Genomic DNA, 25,860 nt, shown 5'->3' with positions numbered 1-25,860 from the left:
TGCACACACACTACATAGCATACACTTATACATGCAGATACACACAGACTACACAGCATACACTTATACATGCAGATACACACAGACTACACAGCATACACTTATACATGCAGATACACACAGACTACACAGCATACACTTATACATGCAGATACTCACACACCCTTACACAAACAGATACACACACACACACACACTACATAGCTTACACTTATACATGCAGATACACACACACACTTATACATACAGATACACACACACACTACATAGCTTACACTTTTACATGCAGATACACACACAAACACTATATAGCATACACTTATACATGCAGATACACACACACTTATACATACAGATACACACACACTAAATAGCTTACAATTATACATGCAGATACATACACTACATAGCATACACTTATACATGCAGATACACACACTACATAGCATACACTTATACAGGCAGATATACACACACTACATAGCTTACACTTATACATGCAGATACACACAGACTACACAGCATACATTTATACATACAGATACACACACACTACATAGCATACACTTATACATGCAGATACACGCACACACTACATAGCATACACTTATACATGCAGATACACACACACTACATAGCTTACACTTATACATGCAGATACACACACACACTACATATCATACACTTATACATGCAGATACACACACACACTACATAGCTTACACTTATACATGGAGATACACAGACACTACATAGCTTACACTTATACATGCAGATACACACAGACTACACAGCATACACTTATATATACAGATACACACACACTACATAGCATACACTTATACATGCAGATACACACACTACATAGCTTACACTTATACATGCAGATACACACACACACTACATAGCATACACTTATACATGCAGATACACACACACACTACATAGCATACACTTATACATGCAGATACACACACACTACATAGCTTACACTTATACATGCAGATACACACACACACTACATATCATACACTTATACATGCAGATACACACACACACACTACATAGCTTACACTTATACATGCAGATACACAGACACTACATAGCTTACACTTATACATGCAGATACACACAGACTACACAGCATACACTTATACATACAGATACACACACACTACATAGCATACACTTATACATGCAGATACACACACACTACATAGCTTACACTTATACATGCAGATACACACACACACTACATAGCATACACTTACACATGCAGATACACACACACACTACATAGCATACACTTATACATGCAGATACACACACACTACATAGCTTACACTTATACATGCAGATACACACAGACTACACAGCATACACTTATACATGCAGATACACACACACTACATAGCTTACACTTATACATGCAGAGTGACACACACACTTATATTATACTAGGGCTGCACGATTAACCGCATATGCGGTTTTAGACCGCGATTAACCGTCACAATTGAAAAACCACGAGAGTGTGATTTTTAGCCCCGCCCAGAATTGACATCACTCGCCCCATGTGAACAGGCTTAGCGGCGACTGAAGAGAAGATCCTGAGCGCACACGTGACGGGTCTCTCCCTCTGAGCAGTCAGCGTTCCTGGGATGGTCCCCGGGGAGGAGGGGCGGGACATAGACTGGGAAGGTTTGTAGCATTAAAGTGGCCCATCGGAATTTAGCACCGACACGACACCGACTTTTTTTTATTAAAGGCGGTGCTGTGGGATCATGATACTTCCTGTTCTGTCACTACAGTTCCTGTGAGCCCCACGTCTTCACATCTGAATATTAACTTGTTCTGTTTAAATTGCACTCAGGTCCCTGGGAGGCAGCTGAGAGGCTAAATGCTAATAAAGTATACGTATGGAAAATAAAAATGCACCTCATGTGTTTATTGAAGTGTTAGCAAGTGCCATACGTTATACATTGTTTATATATCACTTAGCAGCTTTATTATGCACTGTGTTTTAATTTGAAATAGTATTTTCTAAGCTGCCTCCCAGGGACTTGAGTGCACTTTAAACATTAGAACAAGTTAATATTTTCCCTCAGATGTGAAGACGTGGGGCTCACAGGAACTGTAGTGACAGAACAGGAAGTATCATGATCCCACAGCACCGCCTGTAATGAAAAAGCCGGTGTTGTGTCGGTGCTAAATTCCGATGGGCCACTCTCATGCTACAAACCTCCATCCCAGTCTATGCCCAGCCCCTCCTCCCCGGGACCAACCCACGGACACTGACTGCTCAGAGGGAGAAACCCGTCACATGTGCAAAATTAAGGTGTTCTAGTAATTTATAAGAAAATTGCGATTAAATTGCAATTGCGTTTTATTTTTTAAATCGCGACTTTCCACCCATATCACCCAGCCCTAATAGATACACACACTCTACATAGCATACACTTATACGTGCAGATACACACACTACATAGCTTACACTTATACATGCAGATACACACACAAACACTATATAGCATACACTTATACATGCAGATACACACACACTTATACATACAGATACACACACACTAAATAGCTTACAATTATACATGCAGATACACACACTACATAGCATACACTTATACATGCAGATACACACACACACACTACATAGCTTACACGTATACATGCAGATACACACACACTTATACATACAGATACACACACACACACTACATAGCTTACACTTATACATGCAGATACACACACACTTATACATACAGATACACACACACACACACTACATAGCTTACACTTATACATGCAGATACACACACACACTTATACATACAGATACACACACACACTACATAGCTTACACTTTTGCATGCAGATACACACACAAACACTATATAGCATACACTTATACATGCAGATACACACACACACTTATACATACAGATACACACACACACACTACATAGCTTACACTTATACATACAGATACACACACACACTTATACATACAGATACACACACACTACATAGCATACACTTATACATGCAGATACACACACACTACATAGCATACACTTATACATGCAGATACACACACACACTACATAGCATACACTTATACATGCAGATACACACACACTACATAGTATACACTTATACATGCAGATACACACACATATTACATAGCATACACTTATACATGAAGATACACACACACCACATAGTATACACTTATACATGCAGATACACACACACTACATAGTATACACTTATACATGCAGATACACACACACTACATAGCATACACTTACACATGCAGATACACACACACACTACATAGCATACACTTATACATGCAGATACACACACACACACTACATAGCATACACTTATACATGCAGATACACACAGACTACACAGCATACACTTACACATGCAGATACACACATACACTACATAGTATACACTTATACATGCAGATACACACACACACTACATAGCATACACTTACACATGCAGATACACACACTACATAGCATACACTTATACATGCAGATACACACACACACTACATAGCTTACACTTATACATGCAGATTGACACACACACTTATACATATACTAGGGCTGCACGATTAACCGCATATGCGGTTTTAGACCGCGATTAACCGTCACGGGAGTGTGATTTTTAGCCCCGCCCAGAATTGACATCACTTGCCCCATGTGAACAGGCTTAGCGGCGACTGAAGAGAAGATCCTGAGCGCACACGTGACGGGTCTCTCCCTCTGAGCAGTCAGCGTTCCTGGGATGGTCCCCGGGGAGGAGGGGCGGGACATAGACTGGGAAGGTTTGTAGCATTAAAGTGGCCCATCGGAATTTAGCACCGACACGACACCGACTTTTTGTTATTACAGGCGGTGCTGTGGGATCATGATACTTCCTGTTCTGTCACTACAGTTCCTGTGAGCCCCACATCTTCACATGTGAATATTAACTTGTTCTGTTTAAATTGCACTCAGGTCCCTGGGAGGCAGCTGAGAGGCTAAATGCTAATAAAGTATACGTATGGAAAATAAAAATGCACCTCATGTGTTTATTGAAGTGTTAGCAAGTGCCATACGTTATACATTGTTTATATATCACTTAGCAGCTTTATTATGCACTGTGTTTTAATTTGAAATAGTATTTTCTAAGCTGCCTCTGTAGTGACAGAACAGGAAGTATCATGATCCCACAGCACCGCCTGTAATGAAAAAGCCGGTGTTGTGTCGGTGCTAAATTCCGATGGGCCACTCTCATGCTACAAACCTCCATCCCAGTCTATGCCCAGCCCCTCCTCCCCGGGACCAACCCACGGACACTGACTGCTCAGAGGGAGAAACCCGTCACATGTGCAAAATTAAGGTGTTCTAGTAATTTATAAGAAAATTGCGATTAAATTGCAATTGCGTTTTCTTTTTTAAAATCGCGACTTTCCACCCATATCACCCAGCCCTAATAGATACACACACTCTACATAGCATACACTTATACGTGCAGATACACACACTACACTTATACATGCAGATACACACACAAACACTATATAGCATACACTTATACATGCAGATACACACACACTTATACATACAGATACACACACACTAAATAGCTTACAATTATACATGCAGATACACACACTACATAGCATACACTTATACAGGCAGATGTACACACACTACATAGCTTACACTTATACATGCAGATACACACACACTACATAGCTTACACTTATACATGCAGATACACACACACTTATACATACAGATACACACACACTAAATAGCTTACAATTATACATGCAGATACATACACTACATAGCATACACTTATACATGCAGATACACACACACACTACATAGCATACACTTATACAGGCAGATATACACACACTACATAGCTTACACTTATACATGCAGATACACACACACACTACATAGCATACACTTATACATGCAGATACACACACACACTACATAGCATACACTTATACAGGCAGATATACACACACTACATAGCATACACTTATACATGCAGCTACACACACACTACATAGCTTACACTTATACATACAGATTCGCACACACTTCACAACATACACTTATACATGCAGATACACACACACACTACATAGCATACACTTATACATGCAGATACACACACACACTTATACATACAGATACACACACACTAAATAGCTTACAATTATACATGCAGATACACACACTACATAGCTTACACTTATACATGCAGCTACACACACACTACATAGCTTACACTTATACATACAGATTCACACACACTACACAACATACACTTATACATGCAGATACACACACTACATAGCATACACTTATACATGCAGATACACACACACACACTACTTAGCTTACACTTATACATGCAGGTTAATTCTATTATGGAAATTATGTCAAACATTATTACATATTTAAAGGGAATACTTCCTAGGGTTAGAGGTACCTTTCATATCTTGCTATTTAGCACTAAAACCCTGCTAAACCTCATTGTTGTAGACCTTAAAGCTCAGATTAATTGGGATCAATTCCTTTTACAATGTTTTTTTATTCATTTGTATTATTTTACTTATCTTCTATACTGCAGTGAAGTGTATTGCATTAGCTTTAAATAAGCATAAATATGCCTTTCAAAATGGACAGTGTACACCAATTTTCATATAACTGCATGTAATAGACCCTACTATAAACAATATGCACGGATACTGATCTACAGTAAATATCCATGATAAACCCTTTTAAAAAAACTTACTTAGAAGCTGCCAGTTTAGCACTGTTGATGAGGTTAGACTGGGGCACCTACTGAAAGGGGCTGGGAAAGCAGTAATAGCAGCCCCTCCCCTGCATATGAAAAGACCCATTACACAAACAGGAGCAAGCAGGAGTCTGTATATTTGGGTCTTCATCTGATATGTTGGGACTTGGTTAGGAGTCTGAATATCAGCACAATGTTATTAAAAAACTAAGCAAAAACATAATGTAAAGAAAAATCTAATGTACAATGTCCCTTTAACTATAAATATTTAAAAAAAATGTTATCTCCTTTGAACTGCCAAATAGATTATATATCAGCTTTTTATGTCTTCATATTCTCAGTTATATTGTTTGTAGATATTATTTATTAATATATAAAATACTGTGATGTATCATTTCACTGCTAGGGCTTCTATCTTTGATTTTGTATTTTCTAGTTTTAGGTGGGAAGTCACATTTCAAGAGAGATAGTGCTATGTTCTGCTGTGAGAATATTCGTTTATCTTGCTACATGCTTGCTACAAAATAATATGATTGACACGAGATTAGACACACCTGCTAAACTGTACTTTAATTAGTAGAATTGCTGTGAGGGAGGCAGAGGAGTTTTTGGGCAACATCTTAGAAAGAGATCTCGGACATCTGGGGCGTGATCCGATATAGATCGTAGTTTGCGGCGCAAGCGAGGGAACCCGCATCGCCCGCAGTTTCAGCTCGCAACTCGAGCTATCCCATATACGGCGCCGTCAGATGCTAACGTGCCGTAAGTCTGACAAACCAGCGATGTCCAGAAATCTGCGCAAGTACAAATTTCTGGCGTCGCCAGTGACTTGCGGCACGTTAGAAACTGCCGGCGCCTACAAAACCTGACTAAAGTCTAAATCACCCGCACTGTCTAACACGCCTCCCTAACATAGCCTGACAAGTCTAACACGCCTCCCTAACATAGCCCGACACGTCTAACCCTCTATCCGCTATCCCCCCTCACTATCCTAACAATAAAATATGTATTAACCCCTAAACCGCCGCTCCCGGAGCCCGCCGCTACCTAATCAAGTTATTAACCCCTAAACCGCCGCCAGCTATATTAAATCTATAACCCCCTAAAGTGAGCCCCTAACACCGCCGCCATCTGCCTTACCTACCCCCTAAAGTGAGCCCCTACCCCGCCGCTATCTATTTTAAAATTATTAACCCCTAATCTAATCCCCCTACCCCGTCGCCATCTATATTAAATTATTTAACCCCCAAAATACTAAACTATCCCTACCACTAAACCTAAGTCTAACCCTACAAATAGCCCTGAAAAGCGCTTTTTGCGTGGCATTGCCCCAAAGTAACAGCTCTTTTGCCAGCCCTTAAAAGGGCTTTTTGCGGGGCATGCCCCAAAGTAACAGCTCTTTTGCCAGCCCTTAAAAGGGCTTTTTGCGGGGCATGCCCCAAAGTAACAGCTCTTTTGCCAGCCCTTAAAAGGAATTTTGGCGGGGCCATGTCACAAAGTAAACTGCTCTTTTGCCTACAATCTACATCCCCCTACACCGCGGCCACCTATAATAAATGTATTAACCCCTAATCTAATCCCCCTACACCGCCGCCAGCTATATTAACTATATTAACCCTAATTATATTAGGGTTAATATAGTTATTATATTATATATATTAACTATATTAACCCTAATTATATTAGGGTTCATATAGTTAATATCGTTATTATATTATATATATATTAAGTATAATAACCCTATCTAACTCTAACATCCTAACTAAACTCTTATTAAAATAAATCTAATATTAATATTATTAATTCAAATATTCCTATTTAAATCTAAATACTTACCTATAAAATAAACCCTAAGATAGCTACAATATAATTAATAATTACATTATAGCTATGTTAGGGTTTATATTTATTTTACAGGTAAATTGTTAATTATTTTAACTAGGTATAATAGCTATTAAATAGTTATTAACTATTTAATAGCTACCTAGTTAAAATAATTACCCAATTACCTGTAAAATAAATCCTAACCTAAGTTACAAATACACCTACACTATCAATAAATTAAATAAACTACAAATATCTATCTAAAAATACAATTAAATAAACTAAACTAAATTACAAAAAACAAACAAACACTAAATTACAAAAAATAAAAAAAGATTACAAGATTTTTAAGCTAATTACACCTATTCTAAGCCCCCTAATAAAATAATAAAGCCCCCCAAAATAAAAAAATTCCCTACCCTATTCTAAATTAAAATAAGTTCAAAGCTCTTTTACCTTACCAGCCCTTAAAAGGGCCTTTTGTGGGGGCATGCCCCAAAGAAAACTGCTCTTTTGCCTGCAAAAAAAAACACAATACCACCCCCCAACATTACAACCCACCACCCACATACCCCTAATCTAACCCAAACCCCCCTTAAATAAACCTAACACTACCCCCCTGAAGATCTCCCTACCTTGTATTCACCCAGCCGGGCCGAACCGATCCAGGCGATGTGTTCCAGCAAGCGGCAGTGAAGTCTTCATCCATCCGGACGATGTCTTGAAGCAAGCGGCAGAGAGTCTTCTTCCATCGGCGACGTCTTCAAGCAAATCGGCATCTTCAATCTTCTTACTTCGCTCCTCCTCCGCGGAGCATCCTTCCGGCACGACGACTTCCCGACGAATGAGGTTCTTTTAAATGACGTCATCCAAGATGGCGTCCGCCGAATTCCGATTGGCTGATAGGATTCTATCAGCCAATCGGAATTAAGGTAGAAAAATCTGATTGGCTGATTGAATCAGCCAATCAGATTCAAGTTCAATCCGATTGGCTGAACCACACAAGGCCCTTTTAAGGGCTGGTAAGGTAAAAGAGCTTTGAACTTATTTTAATTTAGAATAGGGTAGGGAATTTTTTTTATTTTGGGGGGCTTTATTATTTTATTAGGGGGCTTAGAATAGGTGTAATTAGCTTAAAAATCTTGTAATCTTTTTTTATTTTTTGTAATTTAGTGTTTTTTTTTTTGTAATTTAGTTTAGTTTATTTAATTGTATTTTTAGATAGATATTTGTAGTTTATTTAATTTATTGATAGTGTAGGTGTATTTGTAACTTAGGTTAGGATTTATTTTACAGGTAATTGGGTAATTATTTTAACTAGGTAGCTATTAAATAGTTAATAACTATTTAATAGCTATTATACCTAGTTAAAATAATTAACAATTTACCTGTAAAATAAATATAAACCCTAACATAGCTATAATGTAATTATTAATTATATTGTAGCTATCTTAGGGTTTATTTTATAGGTAAGTATTTAGATTTAAATAGGAATATTTTAGTTTATAATATGAATTAGATTTATTTAATAAGAATTTAGTTAGGGGTGTTAGGGTTAGATAGAGTTAATATAGTTTATATAAATACTATAGTAACTATATTAACTATATTAACCCTAATATAATTAGGGTTAATATAGTTAATATATATAATGTAATAACTATATTAACTATAATATACTTAGGGTTAATATAGATAATATAGCTGGCGGCGGGGTAGGTAGATTAAATTAGGGCTTAATAATTTTAATATAGATGGCGGCGGTGTAAGGGGTTCACATTAGGGGATAGATCAGTTAGATGGTGGCGGTTTTAGGGGCTCACAGTAGGGGGTTAGTTTATGTAGATGGCGACGGTTTAGGGGTTAAATACTTTATTATGGATTGCGGCGGGGGATCGCGGTTGACAGGGAGATAGACATTGCGCATGCGTTAGGTGTTAGGTTTATTTTAGCAGATCGCGGTTGACAGGGAGATAGACATTGCGCATGCGTTAGGTTTATTTTAGCAGATCGCGGTTGACAGGGAGATAGACATTGCGCATGCGTTAGGTTTATTTTAGCAGCCAGTTTAGGGAGAACCCAAAGTAATGTGTTTATAGTTTCATCACTGCCTTGCTTTATAAGCTGATTACTCATTTATATTAAAGGGACAGTCTAGACCCAATACATAATTTTGATTACTTATTGTTACATACCAGAGAGGCATCCTGCAACTGGTCCCACATCTATAAGCTTGTAAGAAGTACACAAAACATTTAAATATTCATCATATGGCCACCAAGCTCCGCCCACCTATGGCATGTATATTTGGTATGTTAAGTTTCTCCAATCATTATCGACTTGTGAATACGTTTTCCTACTTGCAACCGTTGATTTGCACATGTGCAATTTTAAATAGCTAACTGAAACTATTAAATGTGCCAAGCCGGCATTATAAGAAATGTTTACACTGATGTAGCCCAGGACTTTGTAATTACAAAACCTGTTTGCTGTGTTGATATAGAATAACATAGCCAGGTCTAAACATTTTTAAATTAACATCTTGTTTGCTGCAATTATTTTTCAATAGACAAACTCAAACATCATTTGCCTTTTTAGAGTTCTTGAATCTGCAAACAACATCGCTAGCCACGGGTATAATGTTAGAAAAAAATGTATTGTTTCACGGTTATCAGTTAAAGGGACGGTAAACAATTTGAAGTAATACAAAATGTATAAATATAACAGTAAAACAACTTTACAATATAATTTAATTATTTATTTTGCTCCCTCGTCCTGTAATTTAAGTGTGAATATGGAAGATTTTCCAGTCCTGAAAAATAAAAGAGCACATGACAGGTTTCATAAGCCTAACGTTGCTGCATTTCTCTTCCTATTTTGCAATTTGTTGTCTTATCATTTCTGCTGAAGGCAAAAAATGAAGATTTTGCTAACTTAACAGTGGCAAACCCTACTTTCTGCAGAAGCAAATTTAGCTTAGCTCCAAATAAGCAAAGGTAATGAAAAAAAAAGGTTTTGCGGCAGAATTAAATAGAGAAAGGTCAAAGGTGTATGTGTAAGTGAACAGATTTTTTTTTGTACTTTTACTGTGCACGCCTAGATAGGGTTGTCATGTTAACCTGGATAGTTATGAGATTCTCTAGTTTTGCATAACCAACACTGTTATTTTAATATACCTGATTACCTTGTATCTAAGCCTCTGCAGACAGCCCCTTATCTCTGTGCTTTTTACAAACTTGGATTTCAACCAATCAGTGCTTACTCATGCATAACTCCACAGAAGTGAGCGCAATAGTAACTATATCACCCACATGAACCAGCACTATCTAGCAGTGAAAAGCTAATAAAATGCACTGTGAGGCGGTCTTCAAGGGCTTAGCATATAAGCCTACCTAAGTTTAGGTAGTAATGATGGTTTCATTTTGACTTGACTGTCCCTGTAAAGGTTCATTGTAACCCCTTAGCACAAATTCATTGCTAAGGGTTATTCATAATATAAATTTATAAAATAAATATAATATATAAATATATATATCAATAAAAGCTATATAATCATTTATATTCACGGATTTTATTTATTTGTTATCACATACAAAGATTTACTTTATTTGTATAAACAGTTCCCTTCTCCCACAAACAACTGATTAAATTATAATTTTAAATAACAATATTAACCTCCCACCCTGCCATATAAACTAACTGGGGAGGGTCAGACCATTAAAGCTTTCTATTATTACAAAGTAGTTAAAAAAAAGTGAAACCTAAACATAAGATAAATTAGAAATTTGAACATTTGCTGGTGATGATGTCATCAGAAAGCGCATGTCACAGGAATATGACAGAGGCACACTTGACATTTCCATCTAACAATAAGGGAAGAGGGTTTCTAACAGCACTTACTAAACATAAATATCATCCATTTAAATGGTCAATATTCTTATTTTTCAAAGCAAAAGGAAGGCATTTCAAGTCAACATGTTTTACAGTTTGTTTAAACACATGTTCCTGTCCTGAAAAAAAGGAATATTTTCGTGCCAGGTTTACAGAAGTGTGCTTCTTTCCACCAATAGTATTGTGGGAGTTGTCATTGTTAGCCAGTAAGCATTAGTAGGAAGTATACAACTGATACTGTAGCATTACTTTCCTGACATCTTTTAGTTAACATTAAATATATATACATTTTAGTCTTTAATATGGATGGTATAGAATTTATATAGAAACCAAGTGTTTAATTAAATAACAATGTAAATAGAATGATGGCAATGAAGAGGTTAATTCTATAAATGTACTATAAAGAGAACTCTTGTCCACTTATGTTTCATCAGTAATGGCTGAATCTAATATCTGTCTTCATAGGCTATCTGTGTATGTGTTTGTTTGTTTATGTATGACATTATGTGTATATGTGTGCGTACACATGCACTCTCTCCTGTCACCCCGTACACATGCGCTCTCCCTGTCACCCCGTACACATGCGCTCTCCCTGTCACCCCGTACACATGCGCTCTCCCTGTCACCCCGTACACATGCGCTCTCCCTGTCACCCCGTACACATGCGCTCTCCCTGTCACCCCGTACACATGCGCTCTCCCTGTCACCCCGTACACATGCGCTCTCCCTGTCACCCCGTACACATGCGCTCTCCCTGTCACCCCGTACACATGCGCTCTCTCCTTTCACCCCGTACACATGCACTCTCTCCTGTCACCCCGTACACACGCGCTCTCCCTGTCACCCCGTACACACGCGCTCTCCCTGTCACCCCGTACACACGCGCTCTCCCTGTCACCCCGTACACACGCGCTCTCCCTGTCACCCCGTACACACGCGCTCTCTCCTGTCACCCCGTACACATGCGCTCTCTCCTGTCACCCCGTACACATGCGCTCTCTCCTGTCACCCCGTACACATGCGCTCTCCCTGTCACCCCGTACACATGCGCTCTCCCTGTCACCCCGTACACATGCGCTCTCCCTGTCACCCCGTACACATGCGCTCTCCCTGTCACCCCGTACACATGCGCTCTCCCTGTCACCCCGTACACATGCGCTCTCCCTGTCACCCCGTACACATGCGCTCTCCCTCTCATCCCGTACACATGCGCTCTCCCTGTCACCCCGTACACATGCGCTCTCCCTGTCACCCCGTACACATGCGCTCTCCCTGTCACCCCGTACACATGCGCTCTCCCTGTCACCCCGTACACATGCGCTCTCCCTGTCACCCCGTACACATGCGCTCTCCCTGTCACCCCGTACACATGCACTCTCCCTGTCACCCCATACACATGCACTCTCCCTGTCTCATGTAACAATATGTCCTGCCCACTATTACACTGTATTTTGTGCTGCCTTGTCACACATAAATGTACTCTCTAATGCCACAGTGCCCCCACTATGTCCTATGACACAACCCCCCGTTTCTCCTGCAACCATTCCCATGCCCGTGTTCTGTCTTTTCTATGATTTCCCCTGTAGGCCTCATTCTGTCACACTGTCCCCTGTATTCTGCTGTTTCCGGACAGCTTTGTGCCGAATATTAATGATTTAAAACATTGTTCTGCATTCTCATTAAGTGCTGTGTGTCATAGTGACAGTGGGAAAGTGACTATATTCCCCGGGAGGCTGTGACCAATAGCTTACGTGACCTGATTATATAGCAGCAACTTTTTAAACTCTTAATCCTTCCTCATTTTATACATGTGATTTATTTCTTTACAGACTTAGAGGCCTATTTACCAAGCTCCGTATGCCCTGAAGGCTCGCCAGAAACACAAGTTAGTGAGGCGGCGGACAGACATCGCCAGAAATCAACCCGATCCAATGCCATCAGGTTGATTGACACCCCCTGCTAGTGGCCGATTAGCCGCAAATCTGCAGGGGGCGGCATCGCACCAGCAGCTCACAAGAACTGCTGGTGCAATGATACATGCAGAGAGCGTAGGCTGTCGGCATTTATCGATGTGCAGCGGACATGATCCACAATATCAGATCTTATCCGCTCGCACGTGCTTAAATAGGCCCCTATAGTCCTTATATAGTCCTATTGTCCTTATATACAGGACTGGAAATGTAGAGGTACCAATATCTGTCAGGTAAAATGGTTACTATAGAAAAAGTTACCATTATGCCTCCGTTTTTCCTTATCCGCACCAGGTGTTTCTAGTCACACACTCCTAATGTATTTATTTATTTTGCATAATTTACCAATAAACAACTTTATCAACAGGAAATTAAATATGGAAATGTATGTATCACAGGGCTGGAAATTTCCACTCGTCCTGGCCGAGTAAAACAAAATGACCTTTTTCCTATCTTTAATTTTAAAGGGACATAAAAAAATGAAAAAGAAAAGGTCCTAATGTGTCAGAGCATTTTATTATTGCAATAGTGCTTGTGTATAACTTTGTGTTCAACCCTTGCAAAGGGTTAAACACGTGGTTAATGTGAGCTCCAGAGCAGCAACAAAAACATCTGAGGAGCCAATGAAAAGAAGCATATGTGTGTAGCTACCAATCCGCAGCTAGCTCTCAGTAGTGCATGGTTGCTCCTGAGCCTACCTACATGCTTTTCAACAAAGATAACAGAAGTGAATGTATCTGAGTCATGAATGATTCATTTTTACTTCCATGTCCCTTTAAGTGGACTAGTAACTTTTCTTCCCTGCCTTGTAAACTATAGTGATATTTTTCCACCCTAGTATAAATGTCAGAGCTCCCAACTGCCTGGCTCCGCCCATAACATGCCCAACCTCCGACACCGGCCACGCCCATAGCACACCTGCTGCTCTGCCTCTCTTGTAACTCTGTCCAAAAAACATTGGTAGGTGACTTCCCACAAGCCCCCTTGCTTCCTTGACTCTGAAAGCCTCTGGGAATGTTAGGAGGTATGATGATATATAGAAATATTTTAAATATATTTGGAAACTAATAGGAAATGTATATTTGTGCACATCTCGGTACTATAGATTGATCACTGGATGATATGGGCAACTCCTACACCTTTATTGGCGAACAGTGAAACAGCCCACAAACATTAACAAAACATTTAGCACAAAACAAACTGTAATACATTTTTACATCTTAGTCCAAAAACACAAATGTAATGCTTCTTTAAAGGGCCATAATACCCAAATGTTTAAACACTTGAAAGTGATGCAGCATAGCTGTAAAAAGCTGACTAGAAAATATCACCTGAACATCTCTATGTAAAAAAGAAAGATATTTTACCTCAAAAGTTCCTCAGTAGCCACCTCCCATTGTAAAGGATTTCTAAGCAGCATTTTAGTGTGTTTGTCCTGGGACAGCTGAAGGGACTAGCATCGTGCACTCTCATATTATTTCACCAATCAGGTAAAGGAAGCTTACTATGAAATCTCATGAGAGTTAAGTCAAATCTCATGAGATCACAGTAAGAGTTCATGACCTCAGCACTGCTGATGCTGATTGGCTGCTGTTCATTTCTTCATTTTTTTTTATTTTTACCTGCAGCTGGGAGCAGCTGAGTATAACTTTTTACACAGAACTTACTCTGCTGAGCTGAGGAGATTGTGAGGTAAAATATCTTCCTTTTTTACATAGAGATGCTCAGGTGATATTTTCCTGTCAGCTTTTTACAGTTCTACTGCATCAGTTTTAAGTGATTTAGCATATGAGTATTATGTCCCTTTAAGTAAGTGTCTCCATGCATGATAATACACTGATCTGTGTAGTTCAGCTGATCATGAACATATTGTGTTGTCTATATAGTAACAAAGTATAAGGGTACAGTGCGATCTGTTACCATTTGTTCGCTTAGGTCCGGAGGGGGCAAACCTATTTGAGTTTGGCAGCAATAAATGTAGCCACCAGTAAGCAAGTGCTACCCAAGCTTACATTTATGCTTTTTCAAATAAAGATACCAAGAGAACAAAAAGGTGATAATAGGAGTAAATTGGAGATTTGCTTAAAATTACATGCTCTATCTGAATCATGAAAGAAAAACATTTGGGTTTCATATCCCTTTATGATTGCTGCCATTTTTCCCATTTAAAGGGGCATTAAATGTATTCCTAATATTTAACATGAATATTGAAAACATTTTTTATTAACTTTTATATCTGCAGACATTGAAAGTAAGCAGTACAGCAGCAGTCCATAGGTAGAATGCCAGCACCTCGTGCACTCGTGCCATAGGCTTGCCACCCCTGGCCTAGGTGATTGCTACAGTTATACGTTGAGCTGTATCCATATCAATGCTTACAAATATACTGTGGTATCTTAAGATCCACTGAGAACTGATCCAGATTATAATGTATTTAAAGTTGGCATGATCATTCTGCTAAGTATTTAAATACAGAGATCTCTTTTATACTACATTGTACAGTATAGAGTAATTAAACACTTAGATCTTTGTCACACTACATTGTATAGTTCTATGGCATTCCTATAAATACTGATCATAAATACAATACAGCTTGAATTTATTCGATTAAGTACTAAACACGATCTGTAATCTTCATCTTTCTTATATTATTCTATAAGTTTAAAGTTGTAATGTTTGTACAGATCATAAAAACATATTATTACACAAATGATGTGCCATGTAAATATAATTGAAGATTGCTGTAGATTATTTCTGCAGCCTTATCACGCCCCCTCATAGTATACAGCGATTCTCGGACCCTCCGTGCTACGCTCCATATATGGAGGTGTTTCATGGTACAAATAACTGTTTATCTCCTTTATATCTGTAACAGTAGAAACAATAGTTACCAATTATCGGATTGTTAAACTTTGGAGATCAGGAATATGGTTCAGCTAAAGAATCAAAGCATTGTGTACTAGTAGACAACATACAATAGCCTCCACCACGTTCTTCCAGTATAATATATTCTGTTGTTCAGTGCCAGTCCGAAAGTTGTGATGTATCAATTCTGTTTTTGTCTTCTGTAGGACGTCCGCTGCCATTTTGTTTTTGCTGCTTCTGCAGAAATACCATTCAGATACCACAGGAAGGGACGTCACTTTAACACTTTGACCACCAGAAGTTCCAGACACAATTTTACTTGAAACAGTTAAAAAAAAAGTTATAACGTTCCTCTCTGTCATAACCTTTGTGCTGTTGGGGCCTAGTTCTGGGATACTTCCCTATATACTGGCTCACAGATGAAATATCTTTCACGAAGAATAGATTTTAAATAAAATGAAATAAAAAAAATAAAAAAGTGGCCCCAATAGTGAGGGGCCCCTAGAAAGTCTTATCATCCTCTCATCCCTTGAATGTTGACAATAAATGCACTTTTTTTCCAGGAATTGTACCATTATCAGATGACAAACAGGAAACGACAGCAGCTCCATAAACACGGTAACAGAAAGAAAGGAAGCAGGTCCTGTTCCTAGCAGCTATATATGTTACTGCTATATTCCCCCTTCTACAGTAATTAACGGACACATTAGTGCCACCTCTTCATGGAGGGAAGTCAGGGGTCAAATTGTCTCATCCCGCCCCAAATATTAACCCTTCCAGAAGTACGTATATATATATATAAAAATGACATCACACATTCCAATGGTGACTGCCATGTACCAGCAGCGGTGTCACATGACGTGCCAGAGTGAGGCTTCCTGGAGCTACGAGAATGATATGAGGGATGGGAGGTCCCTATAGGGGTTAGTGGTGGCCACTCGATTTACTGCTTCCACTTGTCCAGTCAATGATGATGAAACTCAAACTCATGATCATAAATAGTACACCCAGTACAGCAAAGCACGCGGCCTGCAAGAAAAGAAAAAGAAAGATATTATGACGAAATGGCGAACAAGAGAAGTTAGTCTGATGGGCAGAGGAGAAAGAAAAAGGTGTGTGATTTAGGGCCCGATTATCTAAAGCTCTCTGGATAAATTATCTAAGAAGTTTCATCAGTCCTGTGAGGTGTCTCAAAGAATTTTAAAGGGACACTTAAGTCATAATTAAAGATTTGTGATTTAGATAAAGCGTTTAATTTAAAAAAAAACTTTCCAATTTTCTTTCATTATCAAAATATACACATTCATTTTATATGAACACTTTCTGAGGCTCCAACTTCTACTGAGCATGTGCAAAAGTGCACAGTAAATCTGTATATGCATTACATGATTGGCTGATGGCTGTCACATGATACAAGGGGAGGGAAAATTGGATTAACTTTAAAGTTTTCTAGAAAATATTCTACTGCTCAATTTATAGTAAATGCTACAGCATTGTCTTTTATTGTGTATTTGTAAGTTATTAGATTCTACTGAGAACTGTTTATTTCACTATGCAGGTTCTAGATGTGAAGCAGACGCCGACTTTACAGTATGCTAAAAAAATCCAAACAATTTTGCCTGATTTCTCTCCATGACGGCGAGTTATTAATTATCAGGTACATAGATAGGGTATATACATATTATTTTGATGAGTAAATGATATTGAGGAACATATTAGTGAGGGAAAGAGATTGGGGTGTAGTCAGCCCACCAGAGTGGTCACAGTATTGGTTAACTCACCAGGATCTTGGGTGGGGACTTCATTGGCTCTCTGTCCTTGGGCATGATCCGAATGTAGAAGACAGCTGGGAAGATGAATATTAGACACGGGGCAGAGGTGGCGCCTGTAAATAAATGCTTGGTTAGTGAAGGCTGTGACAATGTGTTCTGGGTGCATAAGCATTGGGATTACAGGAGACACTCACCGATGATCCCGAAGATGCCAAGAATGGTTGGGGCGAAGATCACAAGAAGATTAATAAGAGTAAGAAGTACCACTGCGATAAGTGTGTGTCTGATCCAGCTGAAATCCTTATTCTGAAACAGCATGTGCTGGATGGCACGGCGAACCTAACCATAGAGGACAGCAATTAGAAAACAGGAGCAGTCTACTGAGATACTGCATACAGCAACTCATACTCCTGCAGCGCCTCACACTCCTGCCGCACCTCACATTCCTGCAGCGCCTCACACTCCTGCCGCGCCTCATACTCCTGCCGCGCTTAACTTTCCTGCAGCTACTCACACTCTTGCAGCGCCTCACATTCTGGCAACATCTCATAATGTTGCAGCTCCTCCCACTCCTGCGCGCCTCACATTCCTGCAATGCCTCCCACTCCTGCAGCGCCTCACATTACTGCAGCTACTCACACTCCTGCAGCACCTCACATTCCTGCAGCAACTCACACTCATGCAGCACCTCACACTCATGCAGCACCTCACATTCCTGCAGCTACTCCTGCGCGCCTCACATTACTGCAGCTACTCACACTCCTGCAATGCCTCGCTTTCTTGCAGCTACTCACACTCCTGCAATGCCTCGCTTTCTTGCAGCTACTCACACTCCTGCAGCGCCTCACCTTCCTGCCGCTCCTCACACTCCTGAGGCGCCTCACATTCCTGCAGCTACTCACACTCCTGCAATGCCTCGCTTTCTTGCAGCTACTCACACTCCTGCAGCGCCTCACCTTCCTGCCGCTCCTCACACTCCTGAGGCGCTTCACATTCCTACAGGGCCTCACACTCCTGCAGCATCTCATTTTGCTCTCCATATAACTTCCTATTCTTGCTGCCTGTAATACCTCATATTGTTCTATATAAACCTCCCTGTAATACCTCATATTTTGTTCTATAAAAACATCCGTAAATACCTCATTGCTCTGTATGAACCTCCCTATAATGCCTCCTATTGCAATATATATGACCATCCTTCCTCTTACTACTTCTGTTGAACCACATTTCCCCCATGATAACCCCTATTGTCACATAATGCTATAACTTATTTAGTGCCCTTACCGGGAAGAGGACGATGGGCACCGTAAGTGTGACAGCTATAAGTACTGCCACTCGCACACATAGTATCAGGATGTCAAAGGGATCCACATAGCTGTAGGTGTGCAAGAGCTCTGACTCCACGTGATCTAAACACCGGGAAAGAGAGTGAGAGGATGAGCTTGGATAAGGATATAGGGGGTTAACATACCCAAAAAAACAGGATGGAACATAGTCAGGTGATGATTATGGGACACACTAATTAAAGATTAAACTTACAGTAAAAGTAGTAGCTAGAGCTACTGCTACAAGCCACCATCAGCACAAAAACATTGTTTTAAAATAATGTCTAATTGTGTGTGTATAATGGCACTGGTAAGGCAAGCCAGCAGCAAGATGACTGAGAATTAAGGGAAAATTGGCAGGCAGGGACCTTTGTTATAATTTTAAATCCCTAAAGAGGTCAGGCTAAGAATAAAAGTGAAGCTTACATACTTATTAAAGGGATAGTCTAGTCAAAATTAAATTTCATGATTCAGATAGGACATGACATTTTAAACAACTTTCCAATTGACTTTTATCATCAAATTTGCTTTGTACTCTTAGCATTCTTAGTTGAAAGCTAAACCTAGGTAGGCTCATATGCTAATTTCTAAGCCTGTATAGGCTGCCTCTTATCTGAATGCATTTGACAGTTTTTCACAGCTAGAAGGAGTTAGTTCATGTGTGCCATATAGTTAACATTGTGCTCACGCCCGTGGAGTTACTTATGAGAGGGCACTGATTGGCTTAAAGGGACAGTGTAATCACAGAGGTAAAAAGTGTATTAATATAACCGTGTTGGTTATGCAAAACTAGGGAATGGGTAATAAATGGATTATCTATCTTTTTAAACAATGCAAATTCTGGAGTAGACTGTCCCTTTAACTGACACAGGAGTCAATCATCAGACACGAGACATTGCTGGATTGTTATAATCTATCGTAAAGGTGAAGCCTTTCACGCATTTAAAGCAACAGTTTTAATCACATGAAAACATAAATTAAATTAATTTGCTCTTTCGCTGATTCGTTAAAGGGGCTTCTTATTTATTGTATTTCTGATTAATGCAAAATATAGAGAAAATGTATTAATTGTATCATTTACCTGAAATATCTAACACATACAGCAAGGCAGCTCAGAGCATGCATAAAATTATCCTGAGCAGATATGGACACACAGATAGCAACGGCTCCGGGAGGCAATGTTTACATTATTTAACGTCATCCTGCAGCGTGAACTCCCTTATTTACAGACAGAGCACGGAGCAAACAGTACTATCAGAAAACTCCTCCGTATATGGTCCCCCTAAAAAATAGAACCCCTGACCATACCTTCATAAAAGTGTAAAGAAAAGAGTGTATTTTATCGCACTGTTGTTTGCATGTAACTATTTAAAGGGATAGAAACTGAAATGTGGGTGGGGCATTCCATTTAACATATCAGCATTTTTGTAATATACTTCCATTAGTAAAAATACTTCTAATAAAAGCTATTAGCAGCATACGCACATATGCTATGTGTGACTAGAGGATCAATATACGACCGTCATGTAATAAATGTCATACAAGCCTCTGCGGACTCTCTGAGAAGCTGTAGTGTTTGAATACTGATGCACGGGCACTCACAGCATATGTGCGTATGCTCCTGGAATACAGTAATGACATTTACTAGCAGCATTTTGCTAATCGACGTATTGCAAACATGATTCTATTTCAAATGTAAATGATCCCATGCATATACAAAAGTCAATTCCAGAGCAGCAATGCACTACTGGGAGCTAGCTGATCACATCTGCTGAGTCAATAATAAGAATCATATGTGTGTAGTCACCAGAGCTAGGTACTAGTAGTGCATTGCTGCTTCTGAACCTACCTAGATATTTTCAAGAAAGGATACCAAACAAAGTTAATTTGATAATAGAAGCAAATTGAATAAAGACTCGTAAAGTTGCTTGGTCTATCTGAGACTTTAATTTTGACTTTCATATCTTTAAAGGGACAGTCTAGTAAAAATTAAACTATCGTGATTCAGATAGGGCATGTCATTATAAACAACTTTCCAATTTACTTTTATCATCAAATTTGCTTTGTTCTCTCGATATTCATTGTTGAAAGCTAAACCTAGGTTGGCTCAAACTGATTTATAAACTAACAGTTTTTTATCTATTTGACACACATGAACTAGCAGTGGCTAACTGTCAAAATGCACTGAGTAGTTCATGTGTGTCAAATAGATAAAAAAAATTGTGCTCACTCTTGTGGAGTTACTTAGGAGTCAACACTGATTGGCTAAAATGCATGTCTGTCGAAAGCTCTGAGATAAGGGGGCAGTCTGCAGAGGCTCAGATACAAGGGAATAACAGAGGTAAAAAGTATATTAATATAAGTGTGTTTGTTACGCAAACCGTGGAATGGGTAATAAAGGGATTATCTATCTTTTTAAACAATAATATTTTTTTAAGTAGAATGTCCCTTTAAAGGGACAGTCTACACCAGAATTGTTATTGTTTAAAAAGATAGATAATCCCTTTATTACTCATTCCCCAGTTCTGCACAACTAACACAGTTATATTAATATACTTTTTACCTCTGTGATTACCTTGTATCTAAGCCTCTGCAAACTGCCCCCTTATTTCAGTGACAGACATCCATTTTAGCCAATCAGAGCTGGCTCACTGGAACTCCACGTGCGTGAGCACAGTGTTATCTATATGACACACATGAACTAACACCCTCTAGTGGTGAAAAATTGTCAAAATGCCTCTGCAAACTGCCCCCTTATTTCAGTGACAGACATCCATTTTAGCCAATCAGAGCTGGCTCACTGGAACTCCACGTGCGTGAGCACAGTGTTATCTATATGACACACATGAACTAACACCCTCTAGTGGTGAAAAATTGTCAAAATGCCCTGAGAGAAGAGGGGGCTTAGAAATTTGCATTTGAACCTCCTAGGTTTAGTTTTCAACTAAGAATACCAAGAGAACCAAGCAAAGTTGGTGATAAAAGTAAATTGGAAAATTGTTTAAAATGAAATTCTCTATCTGAATCATGAAAGTTTATTTTGGACTAGACTGTCCCTTTAAGTATGAAAATAAAAATGTTATTGTAATCATGAAAGGAACAGTTAAAAAAAAAAATTTCCTCTTGAAAAAAAGCACTGAATGTTATATACAACACTGCTGTTCATTGAGTATTTTCCTATTCATCAGGAGTCTCTTTATTCAATGCACCTACCAACCGACTGAGGGTAATTGGCAGTGCGCTGAGTTTCTCACACTCCCGTTGAATGTTCTTCTCACTGTCTGCCAATCACGTAATGGCGTCTTTTGTGTTTAATGTGTTAAAGGACCAAAGCCCTTCAGAATATTCTTAGTAGTGAATTTGATGGAGAAATATCCAATTATTGCAACACAGTTCATGGAATGTCTCTTAAAGGGACAGTTCAGACAAAATTGGAATACACACGGGTAGATTTCGGTTACGAATAGAAGTATATTAGCAATGTATATGTTTTAGCAGAAATGCTTCCAGTAAAACTATAGCTGTTTCAAGAGTGCTCCGTGCACCAGAATTTTAAACACAGCAGTTACTCAGAGAGTCTAAGGTGCTTGTATCATGTGATAGTGACTGAATTTGAATAATTGCTGACATAATACAAACCCTACTTGCGCTCTGAGCAGCTGCATTATTTAATATGCTGGTGCACTGAGAATATCTTGCAATGCTTCACGTGCATGTGCAGAGAAAAATGCTAACACTAAAACAGTGAATATTGTAAATATGTGTATATCTAAAGATTTAATTCATATAAGTGTATTCCAATTTTGACCACAATATCCCTTTAATAAATTACTTGAATCTTTTGAGAAAATATTATAAGCAACCTGTGCCAGGTAGTAATACACATTCCGCTTCATTTGATAACCAAAATAAAAAAAATAAAAAAGTCTTCTTTGCTTGTCACTGGTTAAGTGCAGACATTAAAGGGGTAGAAAGATTAAAAGGAAATGTGCAGGGGTGCATTTTAAAGGGACATTAAACCCCCCCAAAAATATTTCATTATTCAGATAGAGAATACAATTTATTTATTTTTTTCCAATTTACTTCTATTGTCAAATTTGCTTTGTTCTCATGATATTCTTTGTTTAAGAGATACCTAGGTAGGGAGCGTGCACGTGCCTGAAGCAATACATAACAGGAAATAGTGCTGCCATTTAGTGCCCCTGCTAATGTATAACATTGTTGCAAATCTGCTGCTATATAGTGCTGCAGACACGTGCACACTCATGAGCTTACATGCCTGATTTTCAACAAAGGATAACAAAACAATGAAGTAAATGTAAAAGTTGTTTAAAATTATATGTTTTATCTGAATCAAGAAATACATTTTTGGGGTTTTATGTCCCTTTAAAGTTATTACTGTTTTTTTAGGGGCATACGCACATATGCTGTGACGGCCCCATGCACAGTATGCAAACACCACACCTTCTCAGAGAGTAAGCAGCAAATGAAGTCAGACACAATACATACATAGAATACCAGTGCAAAGGCCCTCGCAGCATATGTGTGTATGACCCGAAAAAACAGTAATAACCTTTACATGAAGGATTTTTGCTATTAGATTTATATTGCAAAACTGCTTATTTTGCATTCGTGTACAATCTCCTGATCTTGAAAAAAAAACGTGCACGATTAGCAGCAAACAAAATTATGTATTTGTGGGTTTAGAGATTACTTTACATTTTGAAGGGCCTTTAAAGGGACAGTCTACTTGATTATTTTTTTTTATTGTTTATTAAGATAGAAAATATCTTTATTACCCATTCCCCAGTTTTGCATAACCAACACAGTTATATTAATATACTTTTTACCTCTGTTATTCTCTTGTATCTAAGCCTCTGCAGACTGCTCCTTATCTCAGTTATATTAATATACTTTTTACCTCTGTGATTACCTTGTATCTAAGCCTCTGCAGACTGCTCCTTATCTGTTATATTAATATACTTTTTACCTCTGTTATTCTCTTGTATCTAAGCCTCTGCAGACTGCTCCTTATCTCAGTTATATTAATATACTTTTTACCTCTGTGATTACCCTGTATCTAAGCCTCTGCAGACTGCTCCTTATCTGTTATATTAATATACTTTTTACCTCTGTGATTACCTTGTATCTAAGCCTCTGCAGACTGCTCCTTATCTCAGTTATATTAATATACTTTTTACCTCTGTGATTACCTTGTATCTGAGCCTCTGCAGACTGCTCCTTATCTCAGTTATATTAATATACTTTTTACCTCTGTGATTACCTTGTATATGAGCCTCTGCAGACTGCTCCTTATCTCAGTTATATTAATATACTTTTTACCTCTGTGATTACCTTGTATCTAAGCCTCTGCAGACTGCTCCTTATCTCAGTTATATTAATATACTTTTTACCTCTGTGATTACCTTGTATCTGAGCCTCTGCAGACTGCTCCTTATCTCAGTTATATTAATATACTTTTTACCTCTGTGATTACCTTGTATCTGAGCCTCTGCAGACTGCTCCTTATCTCAGTTATATTAATATACTTTTTACCTCTGTGATTACCTTGTAGCTAAACCTCTGCAGACTGCCTCCTTATCTCAGTTATATTAATATACTTTTTACCTCTGTGATTACCTTGTATCTAAGCCTCTGCAGACTGCTCCTTATCTGTTATATTAATACACTTTTTACCTCTGTGATTACCTTGTATCTGAGCCTCTGCAGTAGGCCCCCTTATCTCAGTGCTTTTGACAGACTTGCATTTTAGTCCATCACTGCTGACTCATAAATAACTCCACAGGAGTGAGATTTTTTTTTAATCTATATGGCGCACATGAACTAGCGCTGTCAAAATGCACTGAGATAAGAGGCGAACTTTGAGGGCTTAGAAATTAGCATATGAGCCTACCTAGGTTTAGCTTTCAACAAAGAATACCAAAAGAACAAAGCAAATGTGATGATAAAAGTAAATTGGAAAGTTGTTTACAATTACATGCTCTAGCTGAATCATGAAAGTTTAATTTTGACTAGACTGTCCCTTTAACTTTTGCTTATTTTTCGTACTGTAGAAAAGCTCATTATAATTGTTTTATTGAACTGATGAAGCAGGAAGCCTTTATATCTGTTTGATGATATAGCTTCCTAACGTCATATAATAAGGCGATAGGTAATTATAGTGCCCTCTGAGTGTTCCTCATGGTTGATTGACAGACTCTGCTCTAGCATGATAGGTTTACGAGAGCAGGGGGTGGTGGTTCACTGTTGTTGGGGATATAGAGAGTCAATGGAATGAGAACTTTAGTAAACATCAGAGAGGGAGAGACAGACAGAGAAGGGAAATATGAGGTTGAAACAGTAAGGATCAGA

At 38.7% G+C, this 25,860-nt stretch overlaps 1 protein-coding gene across 1 annotated transcript in view; it reads right to left on the bottom strand.

The window, feature by feature from the left end:
• Positions 1-11,220: 11,220 nt before the first annotated feature.
• The window catches only part of SLC38A3 (solute carrier family 38 member 3), a 142,208-nt gene continuing 127,568 nt past the window's right edge, over positions 11,221-25,860 (bottom strand). Inside the window, exons 13-16 of the mRNA XM_053721165.1 lie at positions 19,448-19,572; positions 18,358-18,502; positions 18,173-18,276; positions 11,221-17,420 (exon numbers count right to left, since the gene is read on the bottom strand). Coding sequence (XP_053577140.1) covers positions 17,316-17,420; positions 18,173-18,276; positions 18,358-18,502; positions 19,448-19,572 — 479 coding nt within the window. The 3' untranslated portion in view covers positions 11,221-17,315. The remainder of the gene's footprint in view (positions 17,421-18,172; positions 18,277-18,357; positions 18,503-19,447; positions 19,573-25,860) is intronic.

The sequence above is a fragment of the Bombina bombina genome, chromosome 7 (assembly GCF_027579735.1).
Source record: "Bombina bombina isolate aBomBom1 chromosome 7, aBomBom1.pri, whole genome shotgun sequence".
Classification (NCBI taxonomy): domain Eukaryota; kingdom Metazoa; phylum Chordata; class Amphibia; order Anura; family Bombinatoridae; genus Bombina; species Bombina bombina.
The sequence above is the reverse complement of the archived record's forward strand: the minus strand, read 5'-3'. Positions and strand labels throughout refer to the sequence as shown.